The 17293-nt window shown below is 36.2% G+C and overlaps 1 protein-coding gene across 1 annotated transcript in view; it reads left to right on the top strand.

The window, feature by feature from the left end:
* Positions 1-12591, top strand: part of IPO11 (importin 11) — a 73565-nt gene extending 60974 nt beyond the window's left edge. Inside the window, exons 27-29 of the mRNA XM_027671453.1 lie at positions 3842-3937; positions 6274-6358; positions 12284-12591. Coding sequence (XP_027527254.1) covers positions 3842-3937; positions 6274-6358; positions 12284-12448 — 346 coding nt within the window. The 3' untranslated portion in view covers positions 12449-12591. The remainder of the gene's footprint in view (positions 1-3841; positions 3938-6273; positions 6359-12283) is intronic.
* Positions 12592-17293: the final 4702 nt, after the last annotated feature.

The raw sequence follows: 17293 nt of genomic DNA, 5'->3' as shown, positions 1-17293 counted from the left end.
ACTTGATGATGATGTTTGTTTCATTGATGATCTCAATTATATGCAATTCAAGGGGGAAACTGCTTAAATGGTAACATCCTTAAGGTATAAGATTTTAGTATGGACAGCATTAACTGCTCTGTTTTGAAATTTCATCTAAAAACAGTGTCTGTCTTTTCTGTATCTACTCATATGACTTTTTAATGTATTTCTTGAAACAAGCAGGCTAATTTTATTCTCTTTAAAAAGGTACTACACTGAGTTGCTTGGCTTGCTTTGTCATCTATGAAAATAAGGCCTGATGCGTTTTATACTGCCACTGAACCTTAACTGAGATTTGTTTTTTTAAAGCATGAGTCTTTGCTATCTTTATTTTCCACCAGCATGTATCTTGTGTTCTAAAAATAGTTCCATTGTATAATGGTTCCATACCAGGTAAACATTTCAGTGAGTCTTTGGTAGAAAGAAAATCCATGCCCCATTTAAAGGAAAAAAAGAAGGAAGGGGAGAAAAGAGAAGGTGTTATCTTTACTAAAAGCTGCAGGCAAGTTGCTTAATTTTGAAAGGTCTTGTACATTCTTTAGCTTTGTTTTCCTCAAAAAAGAAAAATTCTCATGAACCTTTACTAAAAAAAAGAAGTAAAATATAATTTCTCATGTATGCCATTTCTTTACTTTCTAAGTAAAGAAATCAATGATTTCTCTATGTCCAGTTATCGAGGACAGTGTTTTGGGTCTTCAACCACTATCTTGTATTTCTTCTGGAACTTTCATAGATCCTTGGAAACACAGTTTACTGAAATGGGCTTCCCTGTGTGCTCCTTCTGCCAATCTGCAAGTATGGAAAAAACTCATGGAGTTAATGAGCACTATGCCTACAGTATTTATTTACATGTTGGATAATTGAAGTAACCTCCCTGAATATGTTGACCATAATTAACCCTGCAGCTGATCAAAAGGCTATGCCTTCATTGTGTTAAAAACCTTTTTTTTCCTCTCCCAGTATAAAATTTTCTTGGATTCTTCATCAAGTTGGTTGAAGAAGGATTGAGAGTAGCCCTGCAGAGAAGGACTTGGGGTAAAGGTTGATGAAAAACTCAACATTAGCCGGAAGTGTGTGCTTGCAGCACAGAAAGCCAACAAAATCAAGGCCTACATCAAAAGCAGTGTGGCCAGCAGGTCAAGGGAGGTGATTCTCCCTCTACTCTGATCTCATGAGATCCCACCCAAACATAAGGACATGGAACCGTTGGAGCAAGTCCAAAGCAGGGCCATGAAGTTGATAAGAGAACTGGAGCAGCTCCCCTACGAAGATGGGCTGAGAAAGTTGGGGCTGTTCAGCCTGGAGAAGAGAAGGTTGCATGGACACCTCATAGCAACCTTTCAGTATCTGAAGGGGGCCTACAGGGAAACCAGAGAGGGACTCTTCATTAGGAACTGTACTAACAGAACAAAGGAGAATGCTTTCAAACTGAGAGTAGGTTTAGATTGGATGTTAGGAAGAAATTCTTTACTGTGAGGGTGGCGAGACACTGGCACAGGTTGCTCAGTGCAGTTGTGGATGCCCCATCCCTGGAATTGTTCAAGACCAGGTTGGATGGGGCTTTGAGCAACTTGGTGTAGTGGAAGGTGAGTTGGAACTAGATGATCTTTAAGGTCCCTTCCAACCCAAACCATTCTATGATTCATGAAGCTTGGAAGGAAGAAGTAATACAGGTAGTGTACAGGAATCTGTATTATAAATTAAATAGTGTGTATGAACAGGGCATAGTTTACTTTTCCAGGGTGCAAAGTGTTCACAGTTGTTCTCAGTTGAATGCCCTTTGTCCTCTATTGTCATAAATCTGAGGACAGCTGTTACTCTTTTCATGTTAGAAAATGTTAATCACATTAATGGCATTTTCCTAGAGATGCATTTCAAACAAAACGATGAGGCAGAAGAGTTTTAATGGGAGGTGTGTAGGTAGGAAGGAACTTTTTACTCTGTGAGGAACTGTGCTCTGTCTCTGAGGGCTCGTTATGCAGGCTGCTGAGTAGGCAGTGTTCACTTTTTCAGTAGTGCTGTAAGGTGGGTAGGCTGTTTGTTTGCTGTTTGCTTGCTGTCTGCAGAACCTCACAGAGAATTCTCACAACGTGTAGTGCTTCGCTGTTCCGAATGTGATGAGGAAGCTTTTGGGCAAGGGAGAAAGTATCTTTTTAAAATACAAAGCTGACAATCAAATAATGAAAATTGTGTCAGTTTTCATTTTGTGGAATTCAGGAGTTTCAAGTTTGATCATACAAAATACAGTTCAGGATCCTGGCATTTGGCAGTAGCTGAATAAAAAAAAGTGAACAAAAATAATTCACTGGAAACAAAATGATCATGAGTTGAATCGTAATTTTATCAAAACAAATATAAAAGAAATATTTTCTGTACTTAGTATTCTAACTTGTTAAACATTTTTTTCAAAGCATCTATTGCTATATAAACTCAGTCATATATGTAAAATTTTGTTGTATGTCTGATAAGAAGCTTTTCAAATGCAGTAACTAATATACAAGGGGCTACAGTTTATCTGTGTCTTCAGTTTTCATCCCAAATAAGAAAAGGAAATGAAAAAGTATTCAGAAATAGATTAATCTGGGATCGGCTACAATCAAACTACAATGCATGAACTTAGTATTCAGTGCTTGTAAATAAATGGAATGTGTCTGCTTCTGCCTATTGGGCAGTGGTGGCAGCAGCATCTTTTGGGGATAATTAAGCCTGAAATTACAAACAGGAAGCAATAAAGTGCTTCAGTCAATGGCAGTCCCAGGAAGAGAGTTATAGTTTACCATAACCAGTTAGGCCCTTTTTCTTTTTTTCCTGTATGTAGGTGGAATTTTTTCAGTTTTCCCAAGATGAACATCTTTTTACTTGCAGTGTTTCTCTACTCCTTTGCAGAGTAGGAAGCACCAAGGTCCCACAATCCCACATCTCTGACATTAGGTCCAGAGTAGCCGGAAATTGAGTGGAAGCTAGAAGTTGACTACTTTCCATTAACTAGGAGTTGGTGGCACCTACTTTATCCATCCTAGGAAGATCATGTTTTGATGTCCCTACCCTACAGACACATCAATTCTCAAGGCAGGGGCAAGTGTAAACGTGTTTAGCGTAATTTTGGGCATTATGGGGGTGTCTAATCTGGCCTTCAGGTCGTGCTGGGTAAAGGCGCTCAAGTCCTGAGTAATACCTACCAGCCCTTTGCATTTGTCTTAAATAGCCTGGTATTTCAAATGGCAGGAAGTGCCCATGTTTAGGCAGAGAAATCCTGCCACACCTTTCTCTATAGTCAGGGAAGTGACATTCGCACAGAACTGGGTGCAGGGATTTTACACCCTTTCTGGGGAGTCAGCTGCCTAGTAGGGTGAAGAAACACATGTAAGTAAGGGAATATACCATTTTTACAAACTGTCACTGCTTAAGGATTTGTGTGTAGGTTTATGCATTGAATAGTGATGCCAGAAATGGTGTTGGGAGTAGAAGCCAGTAATCCTGACCTTCCTGCTAGCAGGGGCATGCCCTTCTCACTCAGTTCTTGACTCCTGTGCTAGTGCGTATTTTCTTTTATTAATTTACAATTATTTCTAAGTTTTCAACAGTGGCACATCAGGTTTTATTATATTTAAGAATAATGTTTCTTACATATTTTGAAGCCATTTTGTAATTAGAAAAATACTGAATTAATTGCATGCTCAGCTAAGCAGTAAGCAGGGAAAATACCTCTTGGTAAATGTGCTCTACAGTTATTCAGCAAATTTCACATGTAGTTCCTTTAGCTGAGTCATTTTCCTGTTCTTTTCCAATGTTATCCAAGATAAATTTTGGTCTTTTACAGTGTTATCCAAGATAAATTTTGTGGTATCATCAACATTTCAGTGGAAGGACTACATGATGTTATGACTGAAGATTCTGAAACAGGATCATACAAAGAGTAAGTGGAAAAATCTAATTTTGTTGAGTTTAACAGTGGCAGTACTGTTTTATATGAAGTGTAGGCAGTTAAGACATGCTTATAGTAGTTCTATTTTCTCAAGAGTGAATGTTTTAGTAAGACAGGAAATTTTTGGTCTTGAGAGAAAATGATACAGTGGGGGAAGGAGGGCTTAAAATGATGGTATAATTTCATATTGACAGGTACTGAATGAGCTGTTTGAAAGATTCTAACACTTGTGTATTGTATTTTGACATCATCTGAAAGTCAAGTGATAGCACACATCTGAAATTGTGTGCACTGTTGTGGCTCTCCAGGTTAAAGAAGCATGATTTAAGCCAGAACTGGTTCAGAAAAAAATGTTTACTCCACTGATTATCATATTAGCCAATTACTGTAGTGCAGAAAGTAAAACAATGTGCATGTTTAGCATAGGGAAAATCAAGGCTGAAGCAATACAAAACTGCAGCCACTAGAGGATGAAGAGGAAAATTTTCCACAGGGAAATTGTACAGATTAAGTGACAGTGGTGGTTTAAACGTCTTAACCTGGCCATGAATATGTTTAAACAGGAATTCTGAAGAAACTGTTGTAGTTAGAGCAATGAGATTTTGGAAGTGATAAAGGTCTTGCCACTTTTTAGATTGAATTTTATTCGGTTTATGAAAACGTTTACATGGTACCCTGGCTTGCAATACAGTTTTCCTAGCACTCATGTTTTGCATTGTAGTGATAATTGTAAGAAAGCTTTACAGACCTCGGATTATCTGGGAAGAAGAGCATTCCATTGCTCTAGTCTTGTCTCACCAACGCTCACATTTTCCCCGATTTTATCATCATCTCTTCTTTTATTCTCCCTCTTCTTGTGTTTTGAATTACTCTTTGTTGCACCTAAAATTTATCAAGGTCTGAAAAAGTTAGTTGAATTTTGTATGTTTTGGCAGTTGCAATTTTTGTCTCCTTCTTCTTTAATAAACTGAGTTAAAAGAAGCCATATGTAAGCAGAGGAGACATGCAATTTGCTGTATTATTTTGAAATAACTAATCCCTTTATTAGAAATGGCTTCTGTGTTAGCATTTGACCCTGCTTGCCATGCTGTTTAGCAAGTGTTTCATACAGCTCTAAACACATGTTAATAGAAAACTAAATATATAAACATAATAAAGCTGAATATTTTCATATAAAATCATATAAGAATCACATAAAATCCCAACTTTTTTTCATTTTAGTAACTTTAAAATACATTATTCATCTTAGCTGAAGGGGCATTTTACCTGCTAGTGAAATGTAGCAATTAAAAACACACAGTAGTGCACAATTGAAAATGAGCAATAATGTGCATCTGTCTTGGTTCTTTGTAGTGTGTGAATTCTGTGTCCTTCATGTATTAAAACATCCCTAATACACAGTGGCAAGTTGTCACCTGAGTGGTTTTAAGTCCTTTTGGTTTTTAAGGCAGATTTTCTGGGAAAAAATTTGGTAAAGTGGTGGAATATTTGTGAATTCTTTCAGTGTGGAGCATGTGAAGAGAATGGAAGACATGCTTGTTATAGGATAGCTTTCATCAATGTCTTTGTAAAGAGCATTCAAACTGTTTTAAGAGGCAGAAAAACCTCTGACATTTAAACTATTTTTTTCTCCATATTTTCTGGTTTTACACTTACTACAAAAATCATAGTTAAAATAAGGCTGTTACTTGTGTATATTGCCAGTTGAGCATGAAGCAAAACAAGAAATAAATTTAAAACCTTTGCTTTACCTACCTAGAAACAGTAAATGTCTGCAGAAGCTAGCTCATTTCTGTTCACCTAAAACATTATTGTTCAGGGTCTTCTAGATTTTAGTGTAGAACCAGTAGCAGTGCCCTTATTAGTTTTCAGGTCTTCATATTAAAGATCTCACAGAAAAACATGAATGCTATGACAAATCTTTGCTAGCTTTGTATATGTGCCACTTTGACTTCTATGCTGATAGGATAGAGTGCTTGTATAGCACTTTCTTGAAAAGAATGGAAAATTCTAGTTAGGAACAGTAGGTTATTCTGTACTAATTCTATTTCAAAACCATATAGTCTGTTTTCTATATACAGAAATGCATTTTAAAACCACATCTTAAGCTAAAATGTGGAAAATAGCTGAGACTGTTACATGGATTGAGGTGACAAAGAACAAGCATTCAGGCTTCATCCGATTCACTGTTTTCAGAAAAAAATTACCTGTTAACAGATCATTTGACTTTCAGCAAACTCTCTCATATCTATTTTGTGTTTTTAGAAGAGCTTTCAAGTAATTTTTAATGGTAATGAATGTTAAAACTTCTTTTATTCCCTTTTTAGCTGCATGTTAATGTCTCATTTTGAAGAGCCCAAAGCTACAGATGATGAGGAACCTCCCACAGAACAAGACAAAAGGAAAAAAATGGTAAGTTTTAGATTTTTTATTCAGTTATAGACCTGATTATGTGCTTCACTAAATTCTTCTTGGCTTTGATTCATCTATTGTTCTTGGAAAATTCATCTCTCGAATCAAAAGAGGAAGATGCTTTGATTACAAACCTTGCAGCCACAACACTTTTATGCTTCTGCTTTCCTTTTGCATCTTAGAGGCTGTTGTCAAAATAAACATTGTCTGTTCACAAAATCTGAACGTTACAATACTCAGACGATATAAAAAGAATTTATTAAAAAAATAGAGAACTAAACCTTACTGAAATGTCATGGCAGGCGAAATTTCTCATATTTAATACAATTCATGTGCTTGCATAGAACCTTTTTCTAGTGTAAAGAACTCTTACTCAAAAGTCATGGTTTCTTAGTAAGCTTTTCTTTTAAATACAGTTCTGAGATTTTACAGAACAACCATATCCCATCTCTCCAAGCTCTGCTTGCCAGCATCAAACGGCATTCCGCAGAATTAACAGTTGCTTGAACCAGTATTTGTTAATGTCCCTCAACATCTTTAGACAACACTACAGTCAAAAAATCACACCATTTCCAATAAGCAGTTATACACTACTTTGTACTGGAACAGTGATCCAATCACCACAAGTGATACCACAAGTAAATGGAATGGCATTAACATGGAAGAACAGGCAATAAAAGTCTAATAAAACTTTTAAAAAGTGTATTAATGATATATGAATTAAATTGTTAAAAAGATTTTCAGAATTTGAGAGATTCTCTTTGGCTTAAGTATGAAAACTTTAATACTAAAGAGGCAGCCAGAATGCTGGGCAAAAATCATACATATTTGCAATGATGGTTACTATCTTGTAACTGTGATGCTCTGGGAAAGACTAGAAAATAATTTAAGAAGGGAATGTCTTCTTTACTATCCACGTTTTTAGGAGATGTCAGTGAGACTCACATTAAATCTGTTGGTAATTTGTAGATTAAATGTCTAAGGAGAAATTATACTCCAAACAATGGAGTAAAAAATATTACTTTAGGAAACCATGTTATCACATAAAACTTGACCATTTAACTTATTACATTATAAATAATTTATTTATTTTCCTGAAGATGTAAAAGCACAATTCATCTAGTTTCTTCCCATACAAATGTTAAAGCAAAAAAAACCTCCCAAGCCTTCTGTGCTTACATATAAGCATCATCTGAAACATGAACCTGCACAAATTCTTCAAGTTTCAGTAAGATAGATCTTTATGGGAGGATACTTTACTTCATTTTTCCTGTCCATAGTTTCAAATAAGGTGCTGAAAAAGTTTAACTCCCTTATTTTAACAATGATACTGGAGTTCTTAAAAACATACATTAAGGGCATGTAAAAAATAAGTCACCTTAGGCCAATACATTATGCGTGATGTAAGGACATGAATCACTCTCTACCTGTTTACATGTTCCTCGATATGTTTGCAATGAGACAAAAATATAGCAGTATTTGGAAATGTCAATCACATAAAATTATTATAAACTTACAAAGTACTGTTCCAGCAAAAACTCTCTAGTAATTATTAACTATGTAATAACAAAGAAAGGTACCAAGGGCAGGACAAAGAGGTAGATCAAAGTATCTAGATCCTGTGCAAACATCAGGAAGTGATATTTAGCATGAACCACGCAAGTTGATCTTTTTTTCTCATATTAATGGCCTTAAAAGTTGAAAAGCATTATTATTTTGAAGGAGAGAATCTCATTCATCTTTCATGATTCCTGTTTTATGAGATTTAATCTCTAAGCCCAGATACAAGCTGCTAATATTTTGTTTTAAATCCAGTTTTTCAAATCAAATGCTAGCTGTGCTTTCAAAGCCATGATTATTATTTGACACTTCTGCTACTAGTGACCTACCCAAATACCTGTATAAATTTTGAAATAAATAGCCAAGTGTCAAGTCTCAATTTCTGCACCATCTGCAAAGCCATATACTGAGCTACAGTTGGGATTCAGAAAGAATTTATTACAGACATTCATAACAACTAGAGTTTGCTTGTTTTTGTGTAATTTTTTAAAGGAATATATTATATTGCAAAGGAATATAATATATATATTTTAAAGGAATATATTATATATATAATAAAAGTTTTATTAGACTTTTATTGTCTGTTCTTCCATGTTAATGCCATTCCATTTACTTGTGGTATCACTTGTGGTGATTGGATCACTGTTCCAGTACAAAGTAGTGTATAACTGCTTATTGGAAATGGTGTGATTTTTTGACTGTAGTGTTGTCTAAAGATGTTGAGGGACATTAACAAATACTGGTTCAAGCAACTGTTAATTCTGCGGAATGCCGTTTGATGCTGGCAAGCAGAGCTTGGAGAGATGGGATATGGTTGTTCTGTAAAATCTCAGAACTGTTTGTCTGCTTCAGACCTCTGTTTACAAGCACTGAGGTGGAAGATTAATTTCTTCAGTACAGCCCCAAAGTGGTCACCCACATCCAGTTTCAAGATTAATTTGTAAAGTAACTAGGTCCAAAAGCTAGTCAAGCTCAGGTTTTCATTGTGCAGAATAAAGCACATTTCAGTAATGTGTAGCTACTGGCCAAACTTCTGTAGCTGTTTTGACTAAGAAGCTGCAGGAATTTGCTAGGATTTTTTTTTAACTGGAAAATAGATCTGTTTTGGTCTTATCAGAATCAGGTACCTTTCAATTAAAAAAAAAGCACACATGTAGGAACTCAGCATACATACTTGTGTTGATATATCTAGTCCCTGACCAACTATGCTTACTGTTCTTCCAAATTTATGCTTTTGTTTGCTTATTCAGTGAAGACTGCAGTTGGCTAATATTGTTGACAAACTCATTATATCAAACTATTTCATTTATTTTGTTAGCTCTGAATACAAGTTCAAGAAAAGTAGAATGAAAGAAAATCAAGTTAATTGTTGTTGCAGGAAACTCTTTAATTTATTTGATATACTTTTGATGTGACTATCTGAACAAAAACAAATTAATGTATTAACTCCTTAATTAAGTCTGAGGACTCTTAAGTCCCATTTGGCTTACAGATACTAGATGATTCTTCTAGCAGCAAACATTAATCATACTACTGAAGTCCCTACTGGCTTAAAGTGCTGCTGCTTTAAATGGTGAGGGATGGATTTATGTTTGTTGCAATAAACTAAGCAGAATTTTTGCATTGGACTTTCATGGCCAGATTTTGGTATCAGGGAGACCACATTTATGTGCAGTTTCTCACTTCTCCTGATAAAACAGATGTTGGTAAGTACGCAGCAAAAGTGTTTTGGTCATGTTCCTTTTCATGGGAAGGCTACATACAAAGTTGACTAAGTTCTCTGAAGTTTTATGGAAAAGAAAATGTGGAATTATAATAATTATTTGAGTAGCATATTCCTGAACTCCCAACACTGTGCAGGTCTGGCAGCTCCATTAGGACTAAAAGATATTAACTTTGAATTATGTAATATATTAAGTTTAGTCATCTTCTTCACTTAGATTGTTTTTTCAAGATTAATTCCTTTTCCATATTATTGCTGAGATGATTCAGAGGATTGTTTGGAAACCCATCATCACCAGCCATGAGGTGTCCTGGGGAGTTGGGACATCTCATCATATTATTATAAGAGATGCTACAGAAAGCTCAGACTTGACATTCCAGCAAATTTTGCAAATAAGCAAGAATTCAAACCCTTTGTTTTCAAAACAATACAGCTCTTTTGTTCAGACTTTGAAGATCACCACTGGGGTGCTAGAAGAGTATTACACACATACTTGCATTCTAGTAGCTTTTTAAAATTGGAAAAAAATTTGGCCCTGAGGCTCATTAGTGAACACTGACATATGAAAAGGCAGAAGTTTACTTACCGTTGACTTAAGTCTGGAGAATAAACTTTGTAATATGAAATTGCTGATTAAATCAATTTTTCTTAGTAGAAGAGAAAGAAAACTCAGAGTTGATATTTTAAGGCAATTTGTTCTGGCTTCCTATTCTGAGTACTTTAGGTTAAACAAGAATTTATGGTAGGCTTGCACAAGTCATACAGTTAACTAAATGCATAGATTAATCGGTTTGTAGGTTAAAAGGTTGTAAAAGAAAGGCTTTTTGGCATCACTTCCCAAGGTGACTTTGTCATTCATTTAGTTGCTGCTGTGTCAGGCTTACAAGGATGAGAACACTTGTATTTGGCAATTTTAATACCTGTTTTTCTGTGCAAAATTCCCTGGAGTAATTTTATACATGACTATTCAGAGCTATGAACTTACTGAAACTAACTAATTATAAATGCATTATATGTCCCAAATTGCAGTTGTTGGTGAACAAATGCAAATTGTTCAGAAACTGATAGATTCTTTGCTTGGTAAGACAGTCTTTTTTTTCCCTGTAGACTGTGCTAGTGCTATTACAACAAGGATGTCCCTAACATTGGCAAATCTTGATTTAGAAATTTCATTAGAAAAGTCTTTTATATTCTAGAGATTCAAATTACATTTACTGAAAAAAAATACTACAGAATACTAAACTGTTACTACAATTTCTTCCCTTTTCAAAAGATGGTAATGTTAAGAATAGGTAATAAAGTGATCATATCTTACCTTTGAAATGTGAAATAGCTGTACAGTACAAAATGGTGAAGGATCGAAGGCTAAAAAGCCAATATTAGGAATACTGAGGGAATGTTTAAGAGACTTAAAATATCAAAGGTGCAGTGACCATAATAAGAAAGAAGAACTTGTAAGCAGTGATAGAAGAGGCCAAAAACCAGCCTGCTTTTTTACTGGAGTTGTTTGTAAGAAATAAGACTTAACTTTTCTTTTGTAGTAATTACAGTGGGTTTGGAAGTTTTAATCTGTTTTATATTTATGTGGCCACTTCACTCAGTATTTTCCCGTTTTAGGAGTAATGTTAAGTAAGTAATCTTAAGGTTTAATTTCTTCTACTCCATATTAACACTCAAATATTTCTTTCTTTTAATCATGCCAAAAGAGCTGATGTGCAAGTTTAATATGCCTTATTTCTTTAGAAATAACACCATAGCAAGGTATTACAGGCTCATAAGTCTCCTATTTCAGTGGACTTCGAGATTTGGCATTATATTTTGTTTCCTGACCTTCCAGCATAAACAGTAGTGTTGTTTGGTTTTGACACTTGAGATGAACAGATCATAGATCTGCATTAATTGGCCATTGATTTTAACATCCTACTTCTTTATGATGTATCGAGCTCCAGGTGTCCCCATCTTCCACCCCCTGGTGGACTGAGGGACAAATGCTGCCACACGTCTGCTGACACTGAAATTAACAATACATCCTCTGTCAATATAACCCCTTATTTTACCTTTTTGCTTTCATTAAGAGGCAGTTAACATGTGGAAAAGAGTGACAAATACTCTGTCCCTCTCTGCCCAAAAGAAAATTGTATAATCCAGCTGGACTGATGAGGTTTATAGGGTACTACCACTGAAGTGTGTCTGTTCTTTATGTATATGGACAGTTTATTTTAACTGTTGTTAAGCTAGTCTAAATAGTTCGACTTCTTCTATGTTCTGTTTTCTTACTAATAAAATAAAACTGACTGTAGTTCATGCCATCATGAAAGTGCTTGATGTGATTTTTAGGAGTTATTGAAAACTCATTCAATAATAAAGCAGCTTTGAATTGTTTTATCTTACAGAAACACAAAATCTTAGAGCAAAGTATAAGACTCTCATGATTTGATACTGCTTCAAATAGTTTTAAACTGATATTTGCCTTGATAATAATTAATTTGATCATTTTTCAGAAGTTTTTTGTTTCTCAGTTAAGTACAAAGAAAAAAAAAGCAGATTTCTTTCCTGAGCTGAAGTTATAACAGAAATTAGTAAGTCACAGAATATTTTTTTAATGCATTATTATGTATTTTTCTCTTACATGTTTTCCACAGCTTGCCTTGAAGGACCCTGTACACACTGTGTCATTGCAGCAGTTCATCTATGAGAAGCTAAAGGCACAGCAGGAATTAGTGGGAGAACAAGGTTTTCAGGCCCTTATGGAAACTGTGGATACAGAAATAGTTGCCCAGCTACAAGAATTTTTACAAGGCTTCTAAACAAGCAGAAAAAAGATTTTGTATGTCCAATTTTTCTTTCAAAAAAAAAAAAAAGAACTTCCATCTTGTGTGGAAGAGCCTAATGGAAGGTGCAAATGACTTGTGTTAAAAAATAAAAATAAGTTTCTGCTGATGCTATTAAACCACGCTCCTTGTTGGTTTTTTTAATAACATACTAAGGGTTTTATCATTAAACTAACATTTCCATGACTCTTGACATGGTCTATGCTGTCCTAGGTAGTACCTTTTTTTTGGTACTATTACTGACTTTTTTGTTCACAAAGCTATGTCATAAAGGCAGAGATCTGCAGGAACTTACTAATGTGTATTAATGGGAAGAGTCTGTTAATTCAGCACTATAATTCAGTATCAGGAGCTGCTTCTTTTCATATTGTATACCTATAATTTTCTCCCCTTTCTGTTAGCCTTCCTTGACTGTATGTTCAACCATACAAGCCGAAGGAGTTATGAAAACAGTAAGACTGTGAGCAGAAATATTCCTTTTTGAGAGAAAGATAATTCCCATTTGAATTGCCTCAGAGAAAAAGAAACTTAGATTGTATTTGATGAGTTGATAGAGAACATCAGTGTATATCTCTCTCTGAAGATGAGAGAGATTTTTGTTACCAAATACTTTATTTCTCTTAAGAAAAAATTTCTTCAGTTCCTTCTATTTCAGTTTTAGCTGTCATAACACAGAGAAGCTCACCAGGGGTAGATGAGTAATTAATTCCAATTAATTTGTGGCTGTACCTGGACTACTTAAAGTTGCCACATTCAGTATCTCTACTATTTGCATGTTTTCATCAGAGGCATGTCATCAGGATACTTCAGAATTGTTGCTAAAAAGTTTAGGCCCAGATGGTCACAGTTGAAATAATTATTTGCAAACATAAGGCTTACTTTTAATTATTTATTAGTTACCTGCAGCAATCACAGGGTAAAACTGCTCCTTTCTGTATGCCTCTGTCTTTTGTACCTTGCAGATGGAAGAGGGAAGAGAAGGCTCATTTCCATTTTCAGATTTTTCCTTTTAAGGACTGATCTTCCACCTTCAAAGCTGAAATGAACTTTATTTGCTTTACTAAGGGATGATTCAGCTATTAAGTAAGATTTTTTTTTTCCAGGGGGTTTAGCTGTTTAAAAAGACCTACAAGCTTTGATAATCTTACCAGATAACCAGATGCTTTTAAAAATCTGACCCTTTGGGGAGTAATAATTTTCAAAACCTTCCCTCTGATTGCAGAGGAAGCTGGCCTTTCTCTCCTCTTTTGGCATTTGTGTCAGAGGCTCTCACATTTTTGAATGCAAAACCTCCCCGTTCCCTGCTGCCAGCATCTGTCAGCAGAAGTTGTGTGGTAACTCTTTGTTTTCTACTTTTTACTTTGGAATAGGGAGGTTTGCTAGAAGAATTATTACAATTTGTCTGTATGTGATCTGCATGTCATTTCCTCAATCATCCACCAACACCAAGTCTGATAATTAAGAGTTTTATCTGGTTACACTTGGTACTTGCAAGGGAAGTGTGCTGATGGTCTGTTTCAGATGTGAACCAGTTACCAGAACCTGGGGCATTTCACTAAATTTGCATTTGTTGCACAGTTAATCTGCAGAGCCCCTGAGATTTTGGATCAGTGTAAAACTAGTGCTGATCTGGTAGGCCTCACTAGCTCTGACACATGGCATGACTGCGTGGCGTACATAAAACCTCATGTCAGGGAGCAGTACTTTTCTATCACCACTCAGCAAAGTCACTTGCTTGGTGCTGAATAGTGGTCCCTAATATCTCAGAGAAAGGCAGGTACTCCCTGCTGTAGTCCAGCCCTGGCCTCAAGGCTGCTCTCTGCTGTGTGGCCAGGCCACTGAGCTCCCTGTGCTGCCTCCTGCAGGCAACTGAACTATCTGAATAACGCCTGCCTGCGTCATTCTCTGAGCAATTCCAGCCCTCGTTACCTCATGTGGTGGAGTGTTAACTGCAGTTTATTTTAGTGCATGATAACTAATGTTGGTAGAGACCCTGTCAAGAATGATGGGCATACTTTGGCTAATAACAGCATGATAACATTGTAATTAACTTTCTGAGTAGTCTCTGAGTAACTGCATATGTTCATTTCATATGCATTAGGGAACAAGTTAAATTTGTTACTAAGTGTTTAGCTTTTCATCTCAGAAGATTTTACTCCAAGGCTTGGACTATAAATGAAAACAATCATCATCATCATAACTGTTTATATGACAAGCACTGTCAATGAACACACTGCAAAACAAGTGGCCATCTGCACTCAGCAGCCATCTAGTAATCAAAGTGGAGAAATTTCATGTTGAAATAGCAGAAAACCCCATATATACTATCCTTATATATTAAATCCTTATATATAGGGTTAAATTTTCACTGGAAGATTGTGGAGTAGGACTGCAGCAAGCTATAGCCCTTTATGATGTTGTTGAAATTTCTAACTTTAGTCTCCAGGGGAAGAAGCAAAACCAAATACAACAAATGGTCTGACATCGAAACAGTAAAATACAGTTTCTGAAATTCTTACGAGGGAGAATCTTTGGTTGTGTTGCCCTTTAGGCTTTGATTTTCAAGACAAAAAGTAATTTAAATTGGGAATTTTTTTTCCTGTAACACAATTAAACTCCTGAGGGTTACGGATGTTATCAGTTTAGCTTGGTAATGACTAAGATGAAGGCAAATTTTTTATGTCACTCATAAGAGTTAAACAAGAGGACTAATTCTCCTGCCTCCATCTTCAAAAGATAACTTTGCTATATCAATGATGGCCATTTTTAGGCCTTTGGCCTCACGGAAGTGTTAATAATCCATGTGATCTCATTGCATTCTGTTAAATTTTTTTCAGCTTTAAAAAGTAGATTTATCCATGCTATAACTTATTCCTATTAGATAGTTCAGTGTTTGTTCCATACAAAATACAACTGGAATAACTTTACTTCTACAAGTCAGATAATGTGTGGACAGGGCAGTGGCCTTATGTTCTCACGGTGCTCTCTGCCTTGCCAGGAGGAAGCCATGGCCTCCTGCCTTCCCTTCAGTGAAGTGACAGAGGGGTTTGTGTCATTTGCGAGCAAGTCCAAGGACCACGCTGTTTGGTGAAAATCTCAGGCCTTGCCGTGGCCCAGGAGGGTGCAGACAGAGTACAGGGTTCTGTGAGTGCCTGTAGGTGCTGCCGCACCAAATGCAGTCCTGACAGGCCTCATGGGCAGGGCTACTGGAGAGAACCCCACTTCTTGCCAGGAAAGTGAGTGCTTGTGGCACTGCTGATGGATTGGCAGGAGTAGTTCTGCCCACTGTGCTTTGACTGAGAAGGGGTTCCATGATTCCAGGGAAACAGACACCATGCAGGCCATTCATTTTTAGTTCTTTCTCCTCAGGGTCTGTGCAGAGGCAAATAACCCATATGCTTTTTCCAGCGTATTTCCCCTAAATTACTGAGACTATTTTGGATGGGGCTCCGAGCACTCTAGTGGACAGTGTCTCTACCTATGCCAGAGGGGTTGGAACTACGGTGGTCTTTAAGGTCCCTTCCAAGCCAAACAATTCTGTGATTCCATGATTCTAAGCCTAGGAGAATATGCAGGAGGGAAACTCAGCTCCTGTTGTCCCAAACAGGTGTTGAGACATTTCTACTTCTGTAGAAACATTTCATAAAGTGCAATAACTTGTTCATACCAGACTTTGCTGACTCTGGAGAAAATGAAATCAAATTAAAGTGAAACCAACCCCATCTAGAATTTTATTGTGTATTCATAAGGAGCACTTAAAAATGTTACATTATCTGTTCCCCACACTGGCTAGGCAGCATTTTGTTAGGTTGAGTGTATGCTATTGTACTGTCTAGTTTATATGCTTAAAAATACTGATCATAAAGGAGTTGTTTTCAATTTTACACTGAATGGATGACCAGTTCTGGTCTAAAATGAATTGAAAAGAAGCAAAAGCGAAGTTGCTGCAAACAAGCAAATTCTGCCAGCAATACATAAATGTAACTAGAGCATGCCTCTTAGAGGTTGGTTATACAGAATAAAACCACATCCCACATGAAGGTATGTGTCATTTCTGAAGTAAGCAGTGGATGTTGACAGGTGGCAAAGCATCTCACCTGGGCTAGAGTTGTGCAAGTAGTTGACTTTTTCATTCTCTTTCTGAAGAAGGTAAATTGGTGGGCTGACAGAAGGTTTTATTGACCTAAGGTCTAATGCTGTATTTCTCTCTTTACATTTTTAACGTGCTTTTGATAAAATACAAACCAATTTTGAAGTCAAGCTGTCACGTCTAAACCTGTGTAAAGCCTAGAATATTCACAATGAATATTCCGAAGTAAATCAATTTGCTGAACTTGCATATTGTTTCAGGTAAGAAACTAGTTGTCAATTTTTAGATTAACCTCTGGAAAGCTTATCAAATTCTATAATGTAGTGTAGCGCTAATAAAGAGACACAATGTTTAAAATGACGACAAAATTTAGTCATAGTTGACTGTGATTGCAGGTTGTCATTCCTTCCCACTGGAATTTTAACTGCTCCCTATCAAGAAAGATTATTAAAGCAGCATTTAAAAACAGATAAAAAAAATTTAAATGAAGCAAATGTTTAACCCAACAGTACACTTGTTTTTCCAATATTTGCACCAGCAAAATCTTTGGTGTTAATCAGGGAAAGAAACAGAACGCTGTGGGGCCTCTTTGATGGTTGGTGGTTGTGGTTTAAACTAAGAATAAATTATTTAGGAAACCGACTGAATCCATCATAACAGCATAGACAAATATCTATTAACTTACCACGCTGTGAAAATTTAAATTACTGATAGGTAAATCCAGAACAGAA

The sequence above is a fragment of the Neopelma chrysocephalum genome, unplaced genomic scaffold (assembly GCF_003984885.1).
Source record: "Neopelma chrysocephalum unplaced genomic scaffold, ASM398488v2 Primary Assembly neopelma1_97102, whole genome shotgun sequence".
In the NCBI taxonomy this organism is placed as follows: Eukaryota; Metazoa; Chordata; class Aves; order Passeriformes; family Pipridae; genus Neopelma; species Neopelma chrysocephalum.
Note: the sequence above shows the minus strand (reverse complement) of the source record. Positions and strands in the feature narration are given on the sequence as shown.